The 24,229-nt window shown below is 47.6% G+C and overlaps 2 protein-coding genes across 2 annotated transcripts; both read right to left on the reverse strand.

Moving 5' to 3' along the window:
* Window positions 1-1,649: 1,649 nt before the first annotated feature.
* LOC308471093 (uncharacterized protein) lies at window positions 1,650-11,203 on the reverse strand. The gene is made up of 5 exons (XM_080995046.1): window positions 11,045-11,203; window positions 6,601-6,706; window positions 5,611-5,717; window positions 3,058-3,230; window positions 1,650-2,068 (listed from the first exon to the last, which is right to left on the reverse strand). The coding sequence occupies exons 1-5, from the start codon at window positions 11,151-11,153 to the stop codon at window positions 1,790-1,792; spliced, it is 774 nt and encodes a 257-aa protein (XP_080851172.1). The 5' UTR covers window positions 11,154-11,203; the 3' UTR covers window positions 1,650-1,789.
* Window positions 11,204-16,698: 5,495 nt separating this feature from the next.
* LOC308471082 (aquaporin-5-like) lies at window positions 16,699-23,885 on the reverse strand. Its single transcript, XM_080995027.1, has 4 exons — window positions 23,421-23,885; window positions 20,052-20,213; window positions 17,716-17,796; window positions 16,699-17,566 (listed from the first exon to the last, which is right to left on the reverse strand). Exons 1-4 carry the CDS (start codon window positions 23,781-23,783, stop codon window positions 17,330-17,332), a joined length of 843 nt encoding a protein of 280 aa, XP_080851153.1. The 5' UTR covers window positions 23,784-23,885; the 3' UTR covers window positions 16,699-17,329.
* Between the last annotated feature and the right edge of the window lie 344 nt (window positions 23,886-24,229).

Here is a 24,229-nt window from a genome sequence, read left to right on the forward strand (position 1 = left end):
GGATTAACGCCTCAGGCAGCTAGGCAAGGGGCACCCACTTACCAAGAAGAGAGCAAAGCCTTCCAGCTACTTTATGTAATTGAAGCTAAAAGACCAGCACTGCCTTCTAATCTCAGATTAAGTGTTTTATGCCAGACATTGCTGTTCCAGGGCGACGAGGGAAATGCTACTGATGTAACGATAACTAACAGACTACTCTGTGTGCTGAAACACTGGCACTTGTTCCCTGAGGAAGGGCGCATATGAAATAACTACTCCAAGGGTTAGCGTTCACAGTGCCCCCCTTAGCAATTTGGGCCCTCTAAATTATTGGATTACAGTTCCCATCATTCCCGACTACAGACCATGCTGGTGGGAACTGGGACTCCAACATCTGGAAGGCCAGATGTTAAGCCACCCAGGTCAGTGGCTGCCTCTGCATGACAAGCTATTTGCATGTACCACCTTACAGCACAAGTTGTGGAGCTTTCACCACATAAAACACAGGCTTTTGTTAAGCCGGTGGTTTTCAACCAGTATGCCGTGGCATCCTGGGGTGTCTAGAATGATAGCCGTGGGCAACGTGGGCCTTTGTTCCCCTTTCCCTCCCTCCTCTGATGCCCTCTTGCATCTCTGCCTCCCAAAGGCTTGCGCGGCATATCAGTTAATACCTTTAACCCTGCTCCACTGAATTGAAATTTCAGCCTTCCCGACATAGGAAAACAGCCAAGTAAACAGCTATTTTCGTGGAGGAGGGTCAATATATTAACTGATATGCATGAAATTTCAGATACAGCTATATAATCCCTAGTGAGGCATTTTTCCAAAAAAAAGTTTTTTATGAACTGCCCTACTGAACACCCAATGCTTTTCAGTGGAGCAGGGTCAAGATATTAACTGATGTGCATGAAATTTCAGATATAGCTATATAATCCCTAGGTAAAGGTAAAGGGACCCCTGACCATTCAGTCCAGTCGCGGACGACTCTGGGGTTGCGGCGCTCATCTCACTTTATTGGCCAAGGGAGCCGGCATACAGCTTCCGGGTCATATGGCCAGCATGACTAAACCGCTTCTGGTGAACCAGAGCAGCGCACGGAAATGCCATGTGCTTTTGAACTGCTAGGTTGGCAGGAGCTGGGACCGAGCAACGGGAGCTCACCCCGTCGCAGGGATTCGAACCGCCGACCTTCTGATCAGCAAGCCCTAGGCTCTGTGGTTTAACCCACAGTGCCACCCGCGTCCCTAGTGTGGTAAAATAAGACCTTTGGAGCAGGCATTTTTAAAAAAGTTTTTTATGAACCACCCTAGTGTGCAATGCCTGCCTGGGAGCCAAGTGCCCAGCACCGAAGGGGAGCCTTTCCTCCATGCAGGCCCACAGCTGCCTCCCAAGGTGAGTTAAGTTGTCTGCCTCATGTTCACCTTTGGCAAGTCTCCCAGGCTGCTAAGGCTGGGAGCATCCTCTTCCCAGGCCCCTGGGCATGAGGAGACACCTCTCTTTGGGGCGGGGGGCAGCTCAGAGACCAGAAGGGAGAGTGCTTGAAAGGGGTGAGGGGCTGCCAGCTCTGCAGACAAGGGGTGACACAACTGGGCTCCCGCAGCTCAGAGCACGTTTCCCCACGGGGGAGCCTTAGAAAGAACGCAGTTTGTCAAGGGAGCCGTGGACTCAGAAAGGTTGAAAAGTTGTGGTTTAAGCCATTGCATGAGAACAGCCTGGGAGCTAAACACAAATGCCACGGCTGTGTACAATTTAAAATGGTCCCTGTGCCACAGCTGTTTTGTGTTCAATGTCCCAAAGAGCGTTTCTCTGATCACTTCAAGCTGATAGGCCACAGCACGGGAGTCTTCTGCAAGTAAGCCTGAAACGCCGCCTCTTTCCCCCATCTCTTCATGGCTGCTTTTTCGAGGATTGGAATCCCACTGATAAAATTGAGCAAGAACCACACCAGCAGCGGTGAGGTGACGCTGAAGTATTGCCAGCCACGTAGTACTGGGGTGGCCGACACAAAAAGTCCTGTCCACAGCAAGATCTCGCCCAGGTAGTTGGGGTGACGACTGTAAGCCCATAGGCCACTCTGGATAAACTTCCCCTAGGGAGATTTTAAAATAAAAAGTGTCAGTTTTATTGTGCAGCCTAACTCCATAGCTGGTTCCAATTATGAAAGAAATTCACTGGTTGAATATATGTGCAGAATTCAGTCGGCTTATCCAAATCAATACCAGTGAATACCCACATACTAAGCAGGATCTCTTTTCCTGCCTAGCTACCTTCAGCAACGAATACGCATTGCCAATTCCAAAGCTAGCATCCCTATTAGCAGGATTGCTGTTATCACAAAGAGCCAATCTCCCCATGCTTGATTGGCTAAGATTTCCAAAGCAAGATTCTGCCTAATGAAGTGTCCCTTTTTTGTGAGAACATAGCTTTTCCTAATTGGACTCTTAGACATCCTACATTAAGGAAAAGGTATTTCAGTAGAGTGATGCGAGTACGTTGTCTCTTAGCCCAAGCTTTAATTGGGTGGCTCTGCAAGCTATTATTAATGTAAGAACAGTAAAGAAGTTGGAACCATGTCTACCTTTAGATTTATTTTCCTCTTGTTGGGTCTGTGCCTTTGATTCTTGCTTTGCCAGAAAAGCTAGCTTTTGATTGGTTTAAATGCTTCAAACTGATAAAACCATGTTACATCTAGGTAAACTAGCAAATCATGTTACATCACCAGTTGAGTTGTACATCTAGTCTCTGTTATGCATATGAGGTCAATTCCTCCATCCACAATCAAGTCATGGATGGCAGTGGTCTTACGAATCATTGACCTGGCATTGCACAACAGCACCTTAAGGTCATGTGGGACACCCTTGTTGATACTGTATCCTTCTGGTGAGGATCAGAGTAGCAGACAGGGATGGTCTTCAGAGAACGACTAAACATGCCTCCTTGGTAATGACATGGTTTGGTCCTAGTGTACAAACTCCTCCTGCCTGTGAGCACTGAGATCCTGTGTCCTATTGCATCTCCCCCTATAGTCAAGGGCTCCCTAAAGCCAATATAGCAGAGAACCTCACAGCCATTACTCACAGCGTTGTCAGGGTTGCTTCTGAAATGCCACTTCTGTTGGTCAGCTATAGCCTCTGTAGCAAACCCCACGGCCCAAATGCTCCATCCAAAATAGTCCCAGAATCCAAGAGGCTTCTGGTGTTTCTCCAGGTTCAGCAACAGAGTGGGAAGCAATGTTACAAACACCCATATACCTGTCAAAACATGAAGCCAGGATAGATTAGGCTGTATACATTTGCAAAAACAACAGGGCAGACAAGACTGCGCACTTACTTGGGAGAAAGTTCCGTCTTACTCCTGAGTAGAATTGTGCTGTAGGCCTGTAACTTAGCAGCTGCACCCAGAAATATTATTATTTATTGAATTTATATACCATCCTATACCCAGAGATCTCAGGGCGGTTCACAAAAAAATAATCAAAATATAAAACCACAAAATATATAATCAAAATAAAAACAACAACCCAATAACACCCCCCCCCCAAAAAAACCACATTTTAAAAGGGCATAGAATGTCAATCAAATCAACCAAAGGGGCTGGTTAAAATGGAACGTTTTTGCCCGGCACCTAAAAATGTATAATCTTTTCTTCCTCTTAAAATGTCACCACATTCTACCTTAAAGTCCAAAGTCCCATTATTTTAGCAAAGGCCTGGTTTGTATATGTTCAAGTGCATCCTATGTCTTCTGATCACAGGGACGCTGGTGGCGCTGTGGGTAAAACCTCAGTGCCTAGGACTTGCCGATCGCATGGTCGGCGGTTCGAATCCCCGCGGCGGGGTGAGCTCCCGTCGTTCGGTCCCAGCTCCTGCCCACCTAGCAGTTCGAAAGCACCCCCAAGTGCAAGTAGATAAATAGGTACCGCTTTATAGCGGGAAGGTAACGATGTTTCCGTGCGCTGCACTGGTGCTGGCTCGCCAGAACAGCTTTGTCACGCTGGCCACGTTACCCAGAAGTGTCTCCGGACAGCGCTGGCTCCCGGCCTCTTAAGCGAGATGAGCACGCAACCCCAGAATCGGATACGACTGGCCCGTACGGGCAGGGGTACCTTTACCTTTACCTTTTTATGTCTTCTGATAATTCTGTAAGCTAAATTCTGCGATCTGAATAAATGTGACTGCTTGGGCACAGGTTCCCCCCAACCCTCTTCTGCTAACCAACTGGAAGGTGCTCTCCAGAACATTAAGGCACACTAGACCCATCGATTGACGCAAGTCCTGCTCAGTTCTGGCTTCTGATTGTTAAAGACAAGCACCACTAAGAGAAACAACTAGGGTGAAGCTAAAAGATGTGAAGCACTGAAAGCCAGCAGCAGGGGCACGAAAAGACATTGTACATTAAAAGCCCATCAAAGCAATATTGACTTCCACTGCTTAAGGAAAAGGCACAGAGGGAGCCTGATGGATCTTGATGAGAAGAGCATTCCAGAGCTAAACAAAAAACATATTGCATTCACCCAGTGGCTATCCTGAGGTGGCCTCAGAATTTGATTTGAATTCCCAGGAAGGTCCATATTACAGCAAGCAGCTCCTAACAAGGGTTACTGGACCCAAGCCATTCATAGTAATAATAATAATAATAATAATAATAATAATAATAATAATAATAATTTATTATTTTCATGCTGCCCATCTGACTAGGTTGCCCCAGCCACTCTAGGTGGTTTCCAATGAATTAAAAACATTAAGCACAGTAAAACGGCAAGCATTAAAAGCTTCCCTATACAAGGCTACCTTCAGATGACTCCTAAAAGACAGATAGTTCTTTATTTCCTTGAGATCTGATGGGAGGGTGTTCCACAGGGCGGGCATGACTATTGAGAAGGCCCTCTGACTGGTTCCCTGTAACCTCACTTCTCGCAATGAAGTTAACAGCCAGAAGGCCTTCAGAGCTAGATCTGTGTCCGGGCTAAAAGATGGAGGTGGAGAAACTCCCTCGGGTATATGGGGCCAAGGCTGTTTAAGGCTTTAAAGGACAGCACCAACTCTTTGAATTGTGCTCAGAAACGTTCTGGGAGCCAATATAGATCCTTTAGGACCGGTGTTATATGGTCCTGGCAGTCGCTCCCAGTCACCAGTCTGGCAGCAACGTTCTGGATTAGTTGTAGTTTCTGACTCACCTTCAAAGGTAGCCCCACGTAGAGCACATTGCAGCAGTCTTTAGGGGTTTCAAGGTTAGTAGAACCAGCTCTTTGAGCCCAGAAATAAATCACATAGCACACTAAGCATGTGTAAGTTACCGTATTTTTTGCTCCATATGACTCACTTTTCCCCTCCTAAAAAGTAAGGGGAAATGTGTGTGCGTCTTACGGAGCGAATGCAGGCTGCGCAGCTATCCCAGAAGCCAGAACAGCAAGAGGGATTGCTGCTTTCACTGTGCAGCGATCCCTCTTGCTGTTCTGGCTTCCAAGATTCAGAATATTTTTTTTCTTGTTTTCCTCCTCCAAAAACTAGGTGCGTCTTGTGGTCTGGTGTGCCTTATAGAGTGGAAAATACGGTAAATTGTTCAATGCTTCTGGCCAAATTTCACTGGTGAGGGGATATAGGTTTCAGTTCCAAACTATCTACGCCTTCACCTTGCATTGTCCAGTATAGGAAGAAAGTGCCGGAGTTTTCTCTGACGCCGTTGAATCGCCTGTCATGCCCCTCTTTCAGGATCCGTAGGAAGAGGAAGAGCCCCAACCTGAGAACAGCAGAGATAATTGAAAATATTTGAAATGGTGTTCATCATTACGTGGAAGCAATCAGAGCCTTCCTAGGCCTCGGATAACAGCTGGCAGTGCCTGCAGCTTCGCAATTGCCACATTTTTGGTGATCCTGGTCTTCTGTTTCAACAGTAGCCTAATAAAAAACAAATATAGGAGAAAAAGCCATTTCTGGCATAGAAATAAGTCATGGGGAAAGCTGTGTGCAATGCATTTAAAAATAAAAATCCTGTACTAAAGAATAATGCTGCAACCTGAACAAACTAAGCAAATCCATCTGATTGTGCGTAATTATTCGGAATTTTTACTGTTACAAATAATATGTTGCTTCTGGGAAGGATAAGAACCTTTGAAGAAAACTCAAGCCCTGCCACCGCCACTGAAAATTGCACCGAACAACAACTCTGATTTTAAATAGGCATTGTCCACACACTGTCAAACATATCTTGACAACTATAAGGGCTAGAAATCTGTTCCTTTGTGATTTTAAAAAAGCAACAGAACATGACAGCTAAGATTCTCGGGAAACCCAACCCCCTACTTGTATTTCTGTACTTGTGCAAAATCACAGCATAAATGCAGCCCACTTGTGTGGGATCATAGCTGGAGCTGCAGCCATAGGCTGAAGAGGAAATCAATCGGTAAGAAGTGACTGGATTTTAAAAGCCTTAAAAAAAAAAAATGCAGTGCTTTGATTTTTACATTCAGTTCCATCAACACTGTTAACCCCAGAATAGCATTCATTGGCAATTCCATCAGGCTCTCCTGGCTGCAGGCACACGAGTCGAGGTGATGCATCGTGGAATTGGCTCAAACTCATCGCTGCCTCTGAAACGAATACACAGCTCATTGGAAACTCACCTGAGGCCCCAAATAGTCACCAGCCCTGTCTGGACCTGCTGCCGAAGATGCTGTGCATTGCCCCATCTGAGGCTCAGGTGTGCCAGCAAGATGAATGTCCCGCTTCCTAGAGAGGCAGAAAGAGCAACATCAGAAGCTAAAACAGGCCAAAGTCATCACAGGGGCTCTTGAATGCTGCACTGGTGTGATACAGGCCTTGCATTTCATAGAATCATAGAATCGTAGAATTGGAAAGGACCGTGAGGACCTAGTCCAACCCACTGCAATGCAGGGAGAGTTCACCTGACATGGGACTCCAACCCACAATCCTGAGATTAACAGTCTCATGGTCTACCGGTTCTCCATCCTTGTACTGAGCTATCCTCAAGGTCTGTAGCAGGGAAGCATTAATAAACTCCTTTAGTGCAGGGGTCAGCAAACTTTTTCAGCAGGGGGCCGGTCCACTGTCCCTCAGACCTTGTGGGGGGCTGGACTATGTTTTGAAGAAAAAAATGAATGAATTCCTATACCCCACAAATAACCCAGATATATATTTTAAATAAAAGGACACATTCTGCTCATGTAAAAACACCAGGCAGGCCCCACAAATAACCCAGAGGTGCATTTTAAATAAAAGGACACACTCTACTCATGTAAAAACACGCTGATTCCCTGACTGTCCGCAGGCCAGATTTAGAAGTTGATTGGGCCGGATCCGGCCCCCGGGCCTTAGTTTGCCTACCCATGAGTAAGAGGATGCTATATTCTCTCCACCCAAGTAGCGGCGACTGAATACTACTGTTTCATATTCCACTACATCTAATCGCTATCTTACAGATATTAGCCATTTGCAGCTTCTACTTGATCTCTGGCGTGCTTGCTCTATAGAGCTGCCGTCTTAGAAACACGGCAGTGCTTTCTCTTTTTGGAATCTGAATGCTACTCTTATATTCCGGCCTGCCTACCCCACCCCACCCCAACAGCTGATTATGATGAAAATAATAATAAGAAATGAACATAATTTAAGTGTTTGGGTACAGAGGTTCTCAGTGTTTCTAAGGAGAGGGCTGCACAGACTTCCCACAACCCTCCAATACTATGATCTGGCCTCAGTTACAATAGGCCTCTGACAGAGCTGAACACACTGCGTTTGTGAGCTAAAAGCTTTCCAGTCCTAGGGGGCATCGCCAATCGCTCCACAGGGCGGCTGGGAAGCTAGTTATTTGTGTGCAAGTGGTATACCATACAGATTAGGCAATATTCACCCCCATAAAGGTAAAGGGTAAAGGGACCCCTGACCATTAGGTCCAGCCGTGACCGACACTGGGGTTGCGGTGCTCATCTCGCTTTATTGGCCGAGGGAGCCGGCGTACAGCTTCCGGGTCATGTGGCCAGCATGACTAAGCCGCTTCTGGCGAACCAGAGCAGCACACGGAAACGGTGTTTACCTTCCCGCCGGAGCGGTACCTACCGTATTTTTCGCTCCATAGGACGCACTTTTTCCCCTCCAAAAATGAAGGGGAAATGTGTGTGCGTCCTATGGAGCGAATGCAGGCTTTCGCTGAAGCCTGGAGAGCGAGAGGCATCGGTGCGCACCGACCCCTCTCGCTCTCCAGGCTTCAGGAAGCTATCCGCAAGCCTTGCAAGCCCGGTGGGAGTTCCCGCGGGCTCACAAGGCTTGCAGGCAGCAGCCTGCAGCCCCGGCGAGTGTCCGCAAGCCTTGCGCGCCCGGCAGGAGGTCCCGCCGAGCGCGCGAGGCTTGGGGCAGCAGCCTGTCGCCCGAAGCACGGGGAGCCCTCCGGAGGGCTCCCCGTGCTTCGGGCGAGTGTCTGCAAGCCTTGCGCGCCCGGCAGGAGGTCCCGCCGAGCGCGCGAGGCTTGGGGCGGCAGCTTGTCGCCCGAAGCACGGGGAGCCCTCCGGAGGGCTCCCCATGCTTCGGGCGAGTGTCTGCAAGCCTTGCGCGCCCGGCAGGAGGTCCCGCCGAGCGCGCAAGGCTTGGGGCGGCAGCTTGTCGCCCGAAGCACGGGGAGCCCTCCGGAGGGCTCCCCGTGCTTCGGGCGAGTGTCTGCAAGCCTTGCGCGCCCGGCAGGAGGTCCCGCCGAGCGCGCAAGGCTTGGGGCGGCAGCCTGTCGCCCGAAGCACGGGGAGCCCTCCGGAGGGCTCCCCGTGCTTCGGGCGAGTGTCTGCAAGCCTTGCGCGCCCGGCAGGAGGTCCCGCCGAGCGCGCAAGGCTTGGGGCTGCAGCTTGTCGCCCGAAGCACGGGGAGCCCTCTGGAGGGCTCCCCGTGCTTCGGGCGAGTGTCTGCAAGCCTTGCGCGCCCGGCAGGAGGTCCCGCCGAGCGCGCGAGGCTTCGGGCGGCAGCCGCCGCGGGGGGGGGAAATAATTTTTTTTTTCATTCCCCCCCCCCAAAAAAGAGGTGCGTCCTATGGGCCGGTGCGTCCTATAGAACGAAAAATACGGTATTTATCTACTTGCACTTTTGTGCTTTCGAACTGCTAGGCTGGCAGGAGCTGGGACCAAGCTACGGGAGCTCACCCCGTTGCGGGGATTCGAACCGCCGACCTTCTGATCGGCAAGTCCTAGGCTCTGTGGTTTAACCCACAGCGCCACCCGTGTCCCATATTCACCCCCATACAATGGCTCCAAGTCTGCTAAATCTCCCATCAGCTCTAGCAAGCAGGGCCAGAAATCAAGGATGATGGGACTGTAGTTCGGCAACATGAGGAGGGCGATACATTCCCGGTGCCAGCTCTAAGGACACCTGCTCATACCTTTTAAAGTCAAAGCTGGAAGAGGGAAACTGGCATGGGTACCAAGAGCCATCTAGTCCAACTCCCTTGCAATGCAACTTGTCATTGCACCAACTTCGCCTCTGTGACGTTTACCCCTGGTTATTGGAAGTCTCCCTTCAGGGGGGGACTTTGGTAATACGGTGTGCTGTTTTGGAAAACCGTTTCGGGGGGGGGGAAATGGTGCGCTGAGTGAGGACAAAATTTGGCACTGTAAATATTTATTTGGCGCCCTCTTGCTAGAAGTGCATGCTCTCAACGCACTACGTCACAGTTGTGGCAACTTAACTGCCTGCCTGACCAGGGTCTAACTTTGAGTAGGTACCCATATAAATATTATTATTATTATTATTCACCCCTTCAGCTCGGCACCCTGTACAGAACCACTCTCACTGCCCTAAATCCGGCGTTGCTCCCTTCCGCATCAGCTTCCAGCATGCTACCCTATACAGTGGTACCTCGGGTTACAGACACTTCAGGTTACAGACATTTCAGCTTACAGACTCCGCTAACCCAGAAATAGTGCTTCAGGTTAAGAACTTTGCTTCAGGATGAGAACAGAAATCGTGCGGCAGCCCCATTAGCTAAAGTGGTGCTTCAGGTTAAGAACAGTTTCAGGTTAAGAACGGACCTCCAGAACAAATTAAGTTCTTAACCCGAGAGACCACTGTATATCATATGCTCTAAAAGCCCAAAGGCAGCAGGGACAAAAGGGATTAATTTCCCCCTTGGCTGATGAGACAATATGATCCCTCCCAGCAGCCCTACTTATTTTGATCTGTCAGCGAAGGCTTGTTCATGTAGAAACCACTCGGTAGGGCGTGGTGCTTTATAACCTTGGCTAGCAAAATTCTTTGACTTAACCAGGCTTGGAGTCCTTTAAATAACAGTGCCTGGAGCGCAGGTTTAATCAATGTGAGTCAGTGAGTGCAATTCTCAGCACCCTTCTTTGCTTCTTGGGGGACCCCAGAGAAACTGGGGTTGCTGATGACAGGGAAGAGTTGAAGGGGCCCGCAAAGAAAAAGTAACATTTTTTGCCCGGAAGAGCTTGCTATTTATTTGGTGTCATTTGGGCTGACCTGAATAAAGGTGGCTGTGGATTTTATTAACAACCTTTCCCCCTTTTTCTTTTTCAAACTGCGCCTGTGTTACCTGTCATCCCAAACGGGTCTTCTTGATAGTGGCGCCTGCCCCATGGAACACCCTCCCATCAGATGTCAAGGAAATAAGCAACTATCTGACTTTCAGAAGACACCTGAAGGCAACCCTGTTTAGGGAAGTTCTTAATGTTTGATTTCTTGCTGTGGATGGCATATAAATTAATTATAATTATTATTAGCTACACAGACTTGATTCCGAAAAAGAAAGGGGGGAGGGAATGAGCGGGATCTGGCAGTTTAATTCTATTTATTTCATTTATTTTATTAATCGCATCCCGAGGGAGGTTAATGCGCATTTACATGGCCTGGAAAGCAAGGTTTCTCGCAGAAGAAACCTGCAGATGCGAGAGGCGGGCAGAGCAGCGAAAGGGGCGCTGCAACAGGTCCAAAAACACGGGGAAGCGCGGCCGCACGAGCCGCCCTGCAGCGCCCAGATCGCTCCCCACGAGGTCCGCCAGCAGATCCCGCGCCGTGATCCATCCCAGGTCGGACCCGGAGCCCCGAAACCCCGCTCACCCGCCAGGTCGAAGAACTTCTCGGTACGGAGCGCGGCGGCGGCCGCCCACAGGCCCCACTGGAGCGCCAAGTCCACGGACGCCAGCCAGGCGAGAGGGACCAGCGCCATGGCGAGCGGATGTCCTGGAACGCGGCGAGGACAGAACCCTCCGAGGTATCCTAACTGGACGCCGCCAATCGCCGGAGGGCGGCTCCGCGTCGTATCCAATCGGCAGTCGAGCGCCGCCCCCATGGGGAGGAGCACGTGGGCGACTGAGATTGCTGTACTCTAGCTGTTGACCGGAGGGTTTTATGAGATTAGCAGCAGCGTTCTCCTCCTCCTTATAATGCAAACGCATTTGTGGCTAGGGTAACTTTTAGTATTTGCAGGAGATCAAGGCAGTGGGTCGATACCAGGGCCGGATTTAGGTTTGATGAAGCCCTGAGCTACTGAAGGGAATGGGGCCCTTTCTATGTCCAGCTGTTCTTTGTCAGCAACAAATTGTCGCTGGTTTTTGTGTTGAATATCAGCTATATGGTAATTTAAGGACCTAAGAGGTATCTAAGCCATTTGCACTTGCAGAATGTAGGCACCCTATATATAGAAATGAGCAAACCAGTGATATTTTAGGGAGCAGGCTAGCAGGCAGCAGGGCCCATGACTTACATTATAGGAGTCTACACAACACAAAACACTGCTGCTGTATGTTGGTTTTATTTTATTTGTTTTTTATCTTATATTTTGGAAATGTACATCCAGTTGTTGTTTTTCTTTAACCCCCCCCCCCCCGCAAGAGAGTGGGACCCTAAGCGATAGCTCGTTTAGCTTATACGTAAATCTGGCACTGCTAGGCTGCTTCAACAGAAGTCCATCGTCCCCGATCAAGGGAATTAATAGTACCACTCGATCAATTTATCATTTCTTGTGTTTGACTAAAAGCTGCCACAAAACCAGCCCAAAAAATCTGCAAATCCAACTAAGAAAGACCCTGAAATAAGCAACCATTTACTATAAATCTAATTAATGAATCTCCTGCATAGTTTTTTATGTGACAAGCAAAAATACTTTTAGCAGCTTTTGCAAATAAGGCTGTTTTTATACTGTATGTGACAAGCGGGTGAGAGTCAGATAATTGTACCACTCGGTCAAATCACACCTTGGTCAAATCACACCTGGAATACTGTGTCCAGTTCTGGGTGCAACAGTTAAAGAAGGAATTAAGTACGTTTCTGAGCACAGTACAGAATGTTGGTGCTGACTTTTAAAGCCCTAAACGGACTTGGTCCCCACCCCCATCGTTCAGCCCGGACACTGAGGTCTAGCTGTGAGGGCCTTCTAGTGGTTCCATCACTGCAAGTAGTGAAGTTACAGGGAATCAGGCAGTGGGTTTTGTTGGTAGTGGCACCCACCCTGTGGAATGCCCTCCCATCAGATGCCAAGGAAATAAACAACTATCTGACTTTTAGAAGACATCAGAAAAGTTTTTAATGGTTGATGTTTTACTATGTTTTTAATATTTTGTGAGGAGCTGCCCAGAGTGGGAGGCATATACATATGATTATTATTATTATTATTATTATTAAATTGATAAGCTGGAATATGTGCCGAGGAAGGTGGCCAAGATGATCAAGGGTCTAGAAAGCAAGCCTCAAGAGAAACGGCTGAAAGAGCTGGGTATGTTTATCCTGGAAACGTGGAGACTGAAGATAGATGATGGCCATCTTCAAATAGCTTAAGGTTTGTCACACGGCTAAGACTCGAACCAATGGCTTCAAGTTACAAGAAAGCAGATTCCGACTAAACATCAGGAAGAACGTTCTGACGGTAAGAGCTGTTTGACAGTGGAACAGGCTGCCACAAGAGGTTGTGGACTCTCCTTCCTTGGAAGTTTTAAAGCAGATGTTGGATGGCCATTTGTCATTGATTCTTTAGCTGAGATTCCTGCATTGCAGGGGCTTGGACTAGATGACCCAACTCTACAGTTCTGTAGAAGAAATGGCTCTCTCTGTGTGTGATGCAGTACAAGTGAACTGAACGATGAGCTGATTATCTGGTGACCAGAAGCAGTCACCCCACTGACAAATTTGGTTGGGCCTTTTAAAGCTCCTTTTAAACAGGAGCAAGTTCAACAGTCCATCATCTGATGCAATGATCGGCTGGGGAGGGGGGCCGAGAAGCAGCTGGGAAGGTAGCCTTGGAAAAATCAGGCCCGTCTGTCGATATGAGCAGCAACGCCTCTATTCAAGCCACTTGTAGCTCAGCACTTTAGACACTGTGTGAGTGCCTAGAGGCGGTTGGAGGATGGATGGCGGCTAACAGATTGAGGCTGAATCCTGACAAGGCAGAAGTACTGTTTTGGGGGGATGGGGAGGGCAGGTGTGGAGGACTCACTGGTCCTGAATGGGGTAACTGTACCCCTGAAGGACCAGGTGCACAGCCTGGGAGTCATTTTGGACTCACAGCTGTCCATGGAGGCGCAGGTCAGTTCTTTGTCCAGGGTAGCTGTTTACCAGCTCCATCTGGTACGCAGACCAAGACCTTACCTGCCCGCAGACTGTCTCGCCAGAGTGGTGCATGCTCTAGTTATCTCTCGCTTGGATTACTGCAATGCGCTCTATGTGGGGCTACCTTTGAAGGTGACCCGGAAACTACAATTAATCCAGAATGCAGCAGCTACACTGGTGACTGGGGGCGGCCGCCGAGACCACATAACACCGGTCTTGAAAGACCTACATTGGCTCCCAGTATGTTTCTGAGCACAATTCAAAGTGTTGGTGCTGACCTTTAAAGCCCTAAACGGCCTCGGCCCAGTATACCTGAAAGAGCATCTCCACCTCCATCGTTCTACCCGGACACTGAGGTCCAGCGCCAAGGGCCTTCTGGTGGTTCCCTCGCTGCGAGAAGTTACAGGGAACCAGGCAGAGGGCCTTCTCAGTAGTGGCGCCCGCCCTGTGGAACGCCCTGCCACCAGAAGTCAGTGAGAAAAATAACTACCAAACTTTTAGAAGACATCTGAAGGCAGCCCTGTTTAGGGAAGCTTTTAATGTTTAATAGGTTGTTGTATTTTAGTGTTTTGTTGGAAGCTGCCCAGAGTGGCTGGGGGAACCCAGCCAGATGGGCAGGGTATAAATAATAAATTATTATTATTATTATTAGTAGTAGTAGTAGTCCAGATGTGGTTAACTGTGGTTATTCACTGATGACTGCAATACGCTCTGTACATGGCAAGAGGCTCCCTCCTTGATTATTGCACCACTTTTTCCAGGACTGAGTCCTGGTGTTGAAAAGACGTTTGGGGATAAAGGCCTTGACTCAAATGGAGATGTGGAATCCATCAATGCCAGGGGCTGTGCTGTCAGTGGTACAGCAATTTCTCCTCTCTTTATAATTGCCTCAACAATCTCTGTTTAATCTCTGCAGCTCATCCATCAGTGGAATGAGATCTGGGGATAAAGCAAGGATATGCACCACCAAATTCGAGCCATTTGTAATAAACCCTCTGCTTGCACTCCAGCCCGGTGAACATAAATCTCTGGGTTTGTGGTTGTTGTTGTTGTTTTTAAAAAGCCCACAAAGACACACAGAGGCATGCAGGCTTTCTCGCAAATATCAGGCTTTTAATAAAATCTTGCCCATTAGCTCTGAACAGAAGGGATTTTTGCCATCTGTTGAGCCGCAGACACCAAGATTGACAAGGTTATTATTGCTGAGACAGAAATATTCGCTCTTTGTCCTTTATCTTTTCTGTATCTTCTAGCCGAGGGGAAAAAAAAAATACAAGGGGTCTGTTATTGCTGAAATACATCTTATTTAATGCTGCTTGCCTCAAATCAGCGGCAATCATGAGAAATTGCAAGGTCAGGAAGAGTGGAAAGCGAGATGAAAAGAGGAATTTATGGCAATGGAAGCTTGTGTTGAAGAGGCGAGAGACTAGACTGTTTGGGCGAGATGTTTATTAAGAGCCCAGCACCTCCAGTGCCCTCAGGATACAAAGGGGAACAGATTTCTCCTGCTTAGAAAGAGAGAAGGCAATAAGATTCCAGCAATTGAAGCTGCTATGGGCTATTTAAAAGTCCACCATCAAGAGATACAGAAGCAACAACAAAGGGACAAAGAGAAATTACCTACAGGATGCAGAGAAAGGGGGAGCCGAAAAGCATGCGGAGGATGCCGTAATTAGAATTAATCAGACATATTAAAGGTAAAGGGACCCCTGACCATTAGGTCCAGTCATGACCGACTCTGGGCTTGCGGCACTCATCTCGCTTTATTGGCCGAGGGAGCCGGCGTACAGCTTCCAGGTCATGTGGCCAGCATGACTAAGCTGCTCCTGGCGAACCAGAGCAGTGCACAGAAATGCCGTTTACCTTCCCGCTGAAGTGGTACCTATTTATCTACTTGCACTTTGACGTGCTTTGGAACTGCTAGGTTGGCAGGAGCAGGGACCGAGCATCGGGAGCTCACCCCGTCTCGGGGATTCAAACTGCCGACCTTCTGATCGGCATATTAATTTCATACAAATGATATTAGTAAATTACTGGGTGCCTGAAGAGCACAACTGGATGGTACATGACACCAGTCAAGCTTGCAAAAATCCACCATTTGCCCGATAATAAATGTTGGAAATGTAACGAGACTGAAGGCACATTCTTTCACCTTTGGTGGACATGCCCAAGGATTAAGACATTCTGGGAGATGATTTATAACGAAATGAAAAAGGTATTCAAATATACCTTCCTGAAGAAACCAGAGGCCTTTCTCCTGGGCATGGTCGGCCAATTGGTGTTAAAGAAGGATAGAACTTTCTTTATGTATGCAACAACAGCAGCAAGGATACTCATCGCAAAATATTGGAAGACACAAGATTTACCCACCCGGGAAGAATGGCAGATGAAGTTGATGGACTATATGGAATTGGCGGAAATGACTGGCAGAATCCAAGACCAGGGAGAAGAGTCGGTGGAAGAAGATTGGAAAAAATTTAAAGATTATTTACAGAAATACTGTAAAATCAATGAATGTTAGAAAATTGTTGGAATGAAGCTACATGGCTTTAGTAGAAATGTTATAAGGAATTAAATATAAATAGATTAATAGAGTATCAAAGGGAAAAATAAGGTTAGAATGAGTTAAGATAATTATAGGATAAAAAACAGAGGAAGATGGAAAGGAATTGCTGAAATAATTAACAGAAGTGGAATACAAAAAGGGAGGTGTGAGGAGATCGTGGAAATAAGTGAATGAAAGATGGGATAATGAAATTGTTTGATTTATTTTATTGTTTTTGTTTTGTTTTGCTAGTTTAATGTATCGTATTGTATTGTATTGTATTGTATTGTATTGTGGTTTTTTTTCAGTGTTTAATTTTTTTGGAAAAGTAATAAATATTATTTAAAAAAAGAAGAGCACAACTGGAATACTGTGTCCAGTTCTGGGTGCCACAATTTAAGAAGGATTTTGACAAGCTGGAACGTGGGCAGAGGAGGGCAGTCAAGATGATCATTCCCAGAATTTGCTGATGAAAACCACGACAATTTAAAAAATGAAAACAAAACCACAATAAGGTTTTTAGTGTGAGTATGCCCAGGGGCATAGAAAGCGGGGTGCGGGGAGTGCGGCCCACCCCGGGTGTCATCCCTGGGGGTGGGGAGAAATATGGCACACCCCCATCCTGAATCTTCCCAGGAGCAGAAGGACAGTATAGATTTGGAACAGTGGTTTGCAGAGGGGGATAGTTCCAAAGGCAGAAGCTGGGAAATCCTGGAAGGGGAACAGCTAAGAGAAGATGCACCGGGAGAGAGAGAGAGAGAGAACAGATTTGCTGTCTCTGGTAAGCATCCATCCGCTCAGCCCAAGGTCAAGAAGAGCAGATAAGGTGGCAGCACAGAAAGCACAGTGGTTACAAGCTCAGGTTATAAGACGCGGTAGTGACATGGGTGAGTAGGGAGGAAGTGGGTGGAACCCTTAATTGGGAGCACCGCCATTCCTGGGAATTCTTTGTTCTCTTGCTGTGATCATTAAAGTTCTAACTGGTAAGAAGACTCCTTTTCCTTTGTTCTGCTTATCTACTGCCAAGGGGTGCGGGGTGCGGGGAGGGATTCCCTGAAGCCTGACAGCTAGAGCCTGTCAGCAAGCAGCATTTTGAAAAGTCACATGGGCAAGGAAGGTGCCTTCTCCCACCCAATCCTCTGTTTGGAGGTGAGACAAAGGCGAGGCATTCCTAGTCCACAGAGCTGGATCCTGAGCGTAAGGTTAGCTGCAGCGTCCATCCCACTGCATAAACAAGAAGGCTGAGCCTGTCCCCTTTAAGAGACCAACCCACAAGCCTTATCATCCGTGTCGATGAGCTTGGGAAGGGTGTGGACAGAGTAGGTCTTCAAGGACTGCTTCTTCTGACGTCCATGCTCTGCTTCTTTCTCAGGATCACGGTCTCCTCTGAGGATGGCAATTCGGTCTGCCGTGCTCCTGGGATGCGGGCACAAAAGATAGTCGTACAGCATCATGGCTACGATGGCACCAGCTAGCGGTCCAATCCAGAAAATCTGTGCAGAGAGAAGGAAAGGATGCTTTGGTCAAAGCTAGGGCTAGGACTTTGCCAGCAGCTGCTGTGTGGGTCTAGCTGCAAGGGCCTCGCTTTGAGATATGCTCCTCATCCCATCTCTTTCAGAACAGAGGCAGAGTCTTCTCTTACCCAGTGGTTAGCAAAGTTCCCCATGACCAGAGCTGGGCCAAAGGATCTAGCCGGGTTCATAGAGCAGCCAGTGTAGTAGATCTAGGGAAACACAAAGAGGTGGTTGAGAGGAGGGAAGGAAACCAAATACATGCCCCCCCAAATTTCTCCAATGAAAATAGGGACGTCCTCTTCCATAATAATAATAATAATGGCAATTTTATTATTTATACCCCACCTCTCTGGGCTGCCCCAGCCGCTCTGGGTGGCTTCCAACATGTACAAAAACATAAAACATTAAAAAAAATCCCTATACATGGCTGCCTTCAGATGTTTTGGATTTGGATTTGATATCCCGCCTTTCACTCCCTTTAAGGAGTCTCAAAGCGGCTAACATTCTCCTTTCCCTTCCTCCCCCACAACAAACACTCTGTGAGGTGAGTGGGGCTGAGAGACTTCAAAGAAGTGTGACTAGCCCAAGGTCACCCAGCAGCTGCATGTGGAGGAGCGGAGATGTGAACCCGGTTCCCCAGATTACGAGACTACCGCTCTTAACCACTACACCACATTGGCTCTCAAGGTTGTCTTCTAAAGGTTGTGCAGTCGCACCTTGGAAGCTGAACGGAATCTGTTCCGGAAGTCCGTTCGACTTCCAATACGTTTGGAAACCAAAGCACGGCTTCTGATTGGCTGCAGGAAGCACCTGCAGCCAACTGGAACCCACGGAACCCGCATCAGACGTTCGGGTTCCAAAAGAACGTTCAAAAACCGGAAACTCCCTTCCGGGTTTCTATCTGGAGCCGATTTGTTCGGGAGCCAAGGCGTTTGAGATCCAAGGTATGACTGTATAGTTAATTATCTCCTTGGATATTGCATAACTCCATACCCTCCAGCATTTTTTGGATGAAAAATGGGGTGATGTCCTAAGGGAAGGCAGGACATTCTGGGATTAAATCATAAACCAGGACAGCTTCTGTAAATCTGGGACTGATTCTGGAAAATAGGGACATTTGGAGAGTCTGCAAGCAGTTTTCACTGCATGTGAGGATTTTGCATTTGTGATTTTCTGCCCCAGCTGTGCAGAGAACCGGGCACAACTCAGTTTCCTATTGTTCATGACCTCATGAAATATCCTCCAGCATCCAATACCCATGGCAGCCTAACACCGCCCCCCCCCCCAAAGCAGGCTTGGAGCTTGCCAGAACATCCTCCCAACTGTAATATTCTCATTTGATTTCATTTCACTTTTAATTTGTACACCGCCTTTCTATATTGCTATACACAACGCGGTATACGGCAACAAAACACACAACAAAGAACGCACACCTTATAATCTGATCCAATACAAACAGTCATAATAAAACATAACTACTAAAGCATGGACTACTGCAATGTGCTCTAGGTGGGGCTACCTTTGAAGGTAGCCCAGAAAATACAGCTAATCCAGAATGTGGCAGCCAGACTGGTGACTGGGAGTGGCTGCCAAAACCATATAACACCAGTCCTGAAAGAACTATATTGGAACCCAGTATGTTTCTGAGCACAATTCAAAGTGTTGGTGCTGACCTTTAAAGCCCTAAACGGCCTCGGTCCAGTATACCTGAAGGAGCGTCTCCACCCCCATCGTTCTGCCCGGACACTGAGGTCCAGCTCCGAGGGCCTTCTGGCGGTTCCCTCACTGCGAGAAGAGAGGTTACAGGGAACCAGGCAGAGGGTCTTCTGAGTAGTGGCGCCCGCCCTGTGGAACTCCCTCCCACCAGATGTCAAGGAAATAAATAACTATCTGACTTTTAGAAGACATCTGAAGGCAGCCCTGTATCAGGAAGTTTCTAATGCTTGTTTTATCATGTTTTTAATCTTCTGTTGGGAGCCGCCCAGAGTGGCTGGGGAAACCCAGCAAGATGGGCGGGGTATAAATATATTATTTATTTATTTATTTATTTATTTATTTCAAAAATCCATGTAAAATTACATAATTTGTGTCACATGGTTTCTCTGGCGCCTGCCATAGCTAAGGCTTTCCTGTTCACTCAGTTTCCCTGATAAGCATGATGATTCCCATCTGGTGATCTGCAGACCCCCTCATAACCCACCTGGGGGGGGGGTCTGTGGCACCATTCTCACACACACACACACACACACACACACACACCACACACATATATGAATGACCCTGTTCCATGCCAAGGTCAGCGTTGATAAGACCCTGGACTGGAGTTGCCACAAAACACAGCCTAAAATGTGAGATCCAACTGCAAGTTTACAACTGAGGATCTTTGAGGGAAGAGCTAAGCGTTTTGATATAAGCGGTTGATTTTCACAAGAGGGACCCATGCGTCTCTCTCCCCGATACCCACCCCTATCAGGTGTCCTGCAGTGACTGACAATCCAATGGACAATGCTGGGAAGCCAACATCCGTCCTGCGGCTGTCGGTGGACGCAAAGACGCAGAGGACCAGCTGGAGCGTGAGGAACATCTCAATGGTCACAGCCTGTCCTGCCGACGTGGTGTTCTGGGGCTGGAAAAGAAGGGCACGTTGGTGAGAAATGTCCCTAACTGCACTTTTGGAGGCTGAAGGTCTACTCGACTGTCCGGGTGGACTTTTGAGTGGGTCCAACCAGCTGCATCGGTTGCGAGGGGCTGACACAGTGAACCGCTTCCACAACATAGCACCATCGGCTGCAGTGAGGACATGGGGTATGGCAGAGGTGTCCAACTTCCAACAGACTGCGATCTACTCCCACTATAAATAAACTGGCAGTTACCTACCCATTGGATTGACCAAAGAATTATGGAAAGAGAAACAGATGGACTATGCAGAATTGGCAAAACTGACACATAAACTACAGGACAAGGATAAATGTGACTTTAAAGATGAATGGGAACCTTTTACAAAGTACTTAAAGAAGCAACAAAGTGAACTGGACTCCTTGGCAGGTTTTGAATAAACTAGGGGAGGGGGGAAATGGGGAAAAAAATTAAGGATGGTACGTTGTAAGATAATATGCTTTGTTCAAATTCCTAATAACAAATATATATATATATTTTTTAAAAAAAGGATTGACTAAAGTTGTTGAGCTTTTGGGGGGGGAGGGTGACCAAAGTTTTTTTAGGGAAAGATTTAGAAAAGATTTTCAGCAAATCCAAAAAAACTAGTTTTAGTTTGAATAATAATACAGTGGTATCTCGGGTTAAGTACTTAATTCGTTCCGGAGGTCCACTCCTAATGGGACCTTCTGCTGCCACTGCGCCGCCAGAGCACAATTTCTGTTTTCATCCTGAAGCAAAGTTCTTAACCCGAGGTACTATTTCTGGGTTAGCGGAGTCTGTAACCTGAAGCGTATGTAACCCGAGGTACCACTGTAATCATAATGAAAAAAGGTGTTTCTTTGTAATTTTGCAAAATATACTCGTTAACCGCACGAAAAGTACTCCCTGGTGTTTTTTATTTAACGTCCTAGTTTTCAAATGACTGGAGATTTTGACCAATTTTTCTGAGCACTTGGGGTCAAAAGAAAGCAATTTAAAACCACTGTTGTCGAGATGTTTCATTCCGAATCTGCTAGACAGAGCCAGACAGAGATTATGGTGGCAGGTGGGTGTCCTGTCCTGCCCCCCCCCCCATCCTGGCTACACCCATGGTCACAGGGTAGTTCTCAGCAAAGTGAATCTTGAGTTGAAGTGAATGGAAATTGAACAGGAGAGGAAAAATCAAGGATCCAGTTCAGGGCATGGGAGGGGCCCGGCTTGCCTTGCATAACTGGGCAAAAGGACAAGAGGCGACGTCTGCTCTGCAAAAGCTGGTATTAGCGAGAGCCGAGACAAAAATATACCAAAGATTTCGGGGTCGGAGATCACTGGCGGTGAAGAACAGAGAGAAGCATCCTTCGGACTGGGCCCTCTGTGACTTCTCTGCAAAAGAACAAAGCCGAGGCGAGAGAGCTCTGTTTCATTTTAACTTCATCCAGCATTTAGAATTGCCTCCTCCAGGCAGATTCTGCCGACCGACTGATAATTCAGTCTCATAAAAACACTTCCAGAAAAAACGAGCCGGTGGCTGAGGTTAACCGAAGGGACTTGAGAGAGAGAGAGAGAGAGAGAGAGAGAGAGAGAAGCAAAGTTCTTAACCTGAAGCAGTATTTCTGGGTTAGCAGAGTCTGTAACCTGAAGCGTATGTAACCCGAGGTACCACTGTATGTTGGAAACAACCCTGAGTGGCTGGGGCAACAGTCAGATGGGTGGGGTATAAATAGTATAATAATAGTAATAATAATAATAATAATAATAATAATAATAATAATAATAGTTGTTGAATAGTGTATAAATAATAAAACAATAACAATTATTATTATTATTATTATTATTATTGAATAGCACGGTCCTTATTTTCATCAGAGAAATCTTGGAGGGAATGTGACACTAACCATATACCTGGTACACACACATCACCATCAACCCCAATCGTAGGAGAATCAGATGTCCAAAAATCTCCCGTCGTTCCTAAGCATCTTAATAAATGCACATGCACGAGCTCTTCATCACTCTAGATTACTGAAACAGACCAACAGAGTCTCAAACTACTGTGCAGGGAATGAGAGACAGTCAATGAAGGCAGCTGCTTCTGTTGCTACCAAGGGGAAAGGATTCTGGCAAAGCAATAATAGCAAAGAAGAAACACAGCTCCTTTCTCCATGGATATGGCTGCTCCAAGGCACCCAAAGCCCTGCTTGGATGTGCACATCCTTACAGTGACCCATCAAGCGTCTCCAAAATCTGCAAAAGAAAACGCGCACTTCTTTTATTTTAAATTCACAGCAGGGTTGAAAGGGCATGGGCTTGCGCAGGAATGCCAGAATTCGGTGAAGTTTTCCATTAGATGGACGAAATTCAAATTCAAGCCCATATGAATAACTGCTGTGGCAACATCTCAAAAAAGACCGGAGAAGGTAAGGTTTGGTTTTCAAGTAAGATGGAAAATTTGGGGCAGCCAAATAAATCCAGAGGTGCTTTGGACTCCAGGGTTATATAGTGGTACCTCAGTTTTCGAGCGTCTCCGAAGCCAAACGTTTCGGAACCCAGACTCTGAAAACCCGGAAGTAAATGCTTCCATTTTCGAATGCACCTTGGAAGTCAAACGGCTTCCACTGTGTGTTTTTCAATTTTCTCCACTGAACTTTAAACCAGCCCTTTGTGCCTCGGTTTTTGAATGTTGCGAAACTCAAACGTTCTTCTGGAACGGATTACGTTCAAGAACCGAGGTACTGTATGTTGTCATTCATCCTACAAAGCACATTTCCTTTCCGCACTGTCTGGCAATCTCTTTTTGCGGCCTATTCATCATCATCATCATCAACTATTATTATTATTATACTATTTATACCCCACCCATCTGACGGGGTTGCCCCAGCCACTCTGGGCAGCTTCCAAAATGTATAAAAACATAACAAAACATTAAACTTTTCTTTTAAAAAAACTTTCCTATACAGAGCTGCCTTCAGATGTCTTCTAAAAGTTGCAGAGTTACTCATCACCTTGGCTCGGAGGTCCCATAACTCCGTACCCTCCAACATTTCCCCGATGAAAATAGGGACATCCTAAGGAAAAGCGGGACATTCCGGGATCAGATCAAAAACCGGGACGGTGTCTGTAAATCCGGGACTGTCCCCGGAAAATAGGGGCACTTGGAAGGTCTGACCTCCCCATCAGTGATCATTCTCAGACTCACCCCATTGACACCCAGGCTTCCGTGGACCTGACTGGGGGTCAGTTCATACAGAAGAGCAGCTCCCAACACTGCTCCGAGGAGCTGAGCGAGGACGTAGGAAGCAGCTTTGCAAAGGGAGATGCGAGAGCCCAGCACGAACGCGGCGGTCACTGCAGGGTTGAGATGGGCGCCGCTGACGTGGCCCAAGCATTGGGCCAAGGTGCCGATAGCCAGGCCAAAGGCGAGAGCGACTTGCAGGACCGAAGGGGAGGCCAGGGGCCAGGGCAGGGCAGAGCCCAGGCCTACGAACACAAAGACCGTCGTGCCAATTAGTTCGGCCAGGAAGGCGCGAGTCAAGGCCCTCGAACACAGTTCCCGCTTCATGGTGGCAGGTGCGCCGAAGGCCGCAGGGATCCACGCTTGCCTCGGCGGCTGCTCTGAGCCCGCAGGCAGGAGAGGGAGCCCGGGAAGCCTTTATATGTGTCCTTGCCCCAGGCGGAATGAACCTGGCCCAGCCTCGTAAGAACCAGAGCTTCAGGTGGGAAACTTTTGGAGCGTCACCCCAAACACCACATCACATGGGAATGAGTCAGGCGGAGGCCTGTCTGAACCTGTGATGTACTCTCCCATCCACATTTTATAAAACACGGGCTGTCAGCTTCTGAACTGATGTTCCCTGCCAAGGGAAGCCGCTATCCAAAACCCGAAGGGAGTAATTGTGCCACACCCGAGTCCCATTTGTCATTTTTTAATGCAATTATATCCCATCCGCCCTCTAAGGAAACCAGAACATTATAGAGGGAGTTATCCCATTTCCCTCCTTCGCAACA

Source organism: Podarcis pityusensis (assembly GCF_964106645.2).
Source record: "Podarcis pityusensis genome assembly, chromosome: 2".
Classification (NCBI taxonomy): Eukaryota; Metazoa; Chordata; class Lepidosauria; order Squamata; family Lacertidae; genus Podarcis; species Podarcis pityusensis.

Coding starts and splice junctions, on each gene's coding strand:
- LOC308471082 (XM_080995027.1), bottom strand. CDS start 23,783: ATGAAGCGGGAACTGTGTTCGAGGGCCTTGACTCGCGCCTTCCTGGCC. Junction 20,214..23,420: donor GAAGCCTGGGTGTCAATGGG/GTGAGTCTGAGA, acceptor CTTCTTTTCCAG/CCCCAGAACACCACGTCGGC. Junction 17,797..20,051: donor CTGCAGGACACCTGATAGGG/GTGGGTATCGGG, acceptor GTGTTTCCCTAG/ATCTACTACACTGGCTGCTC.
- LOC308471093 (XM_080995046.1), bottom strand. CDS start 11,153: ATGGCGCTGGTCCCTCTCGCCTGGCTGGCGTCCGTGGACTTGGCGCTC. Junction 5,718..6,600: donor GTGACTATTTGGGGCCTCAG/GTGAGTTTCCAA, acceptor TGCTGTTCTCAG/GTTGGGGCTCTTCCTCTTCC. Junction 3,231..5,610: donor CCTATACTGGACAATGCAAG/GTGAAGGCGTAG, acceptor ATGTTTTGACAG/GTATATGGGTGTTTGTAACA.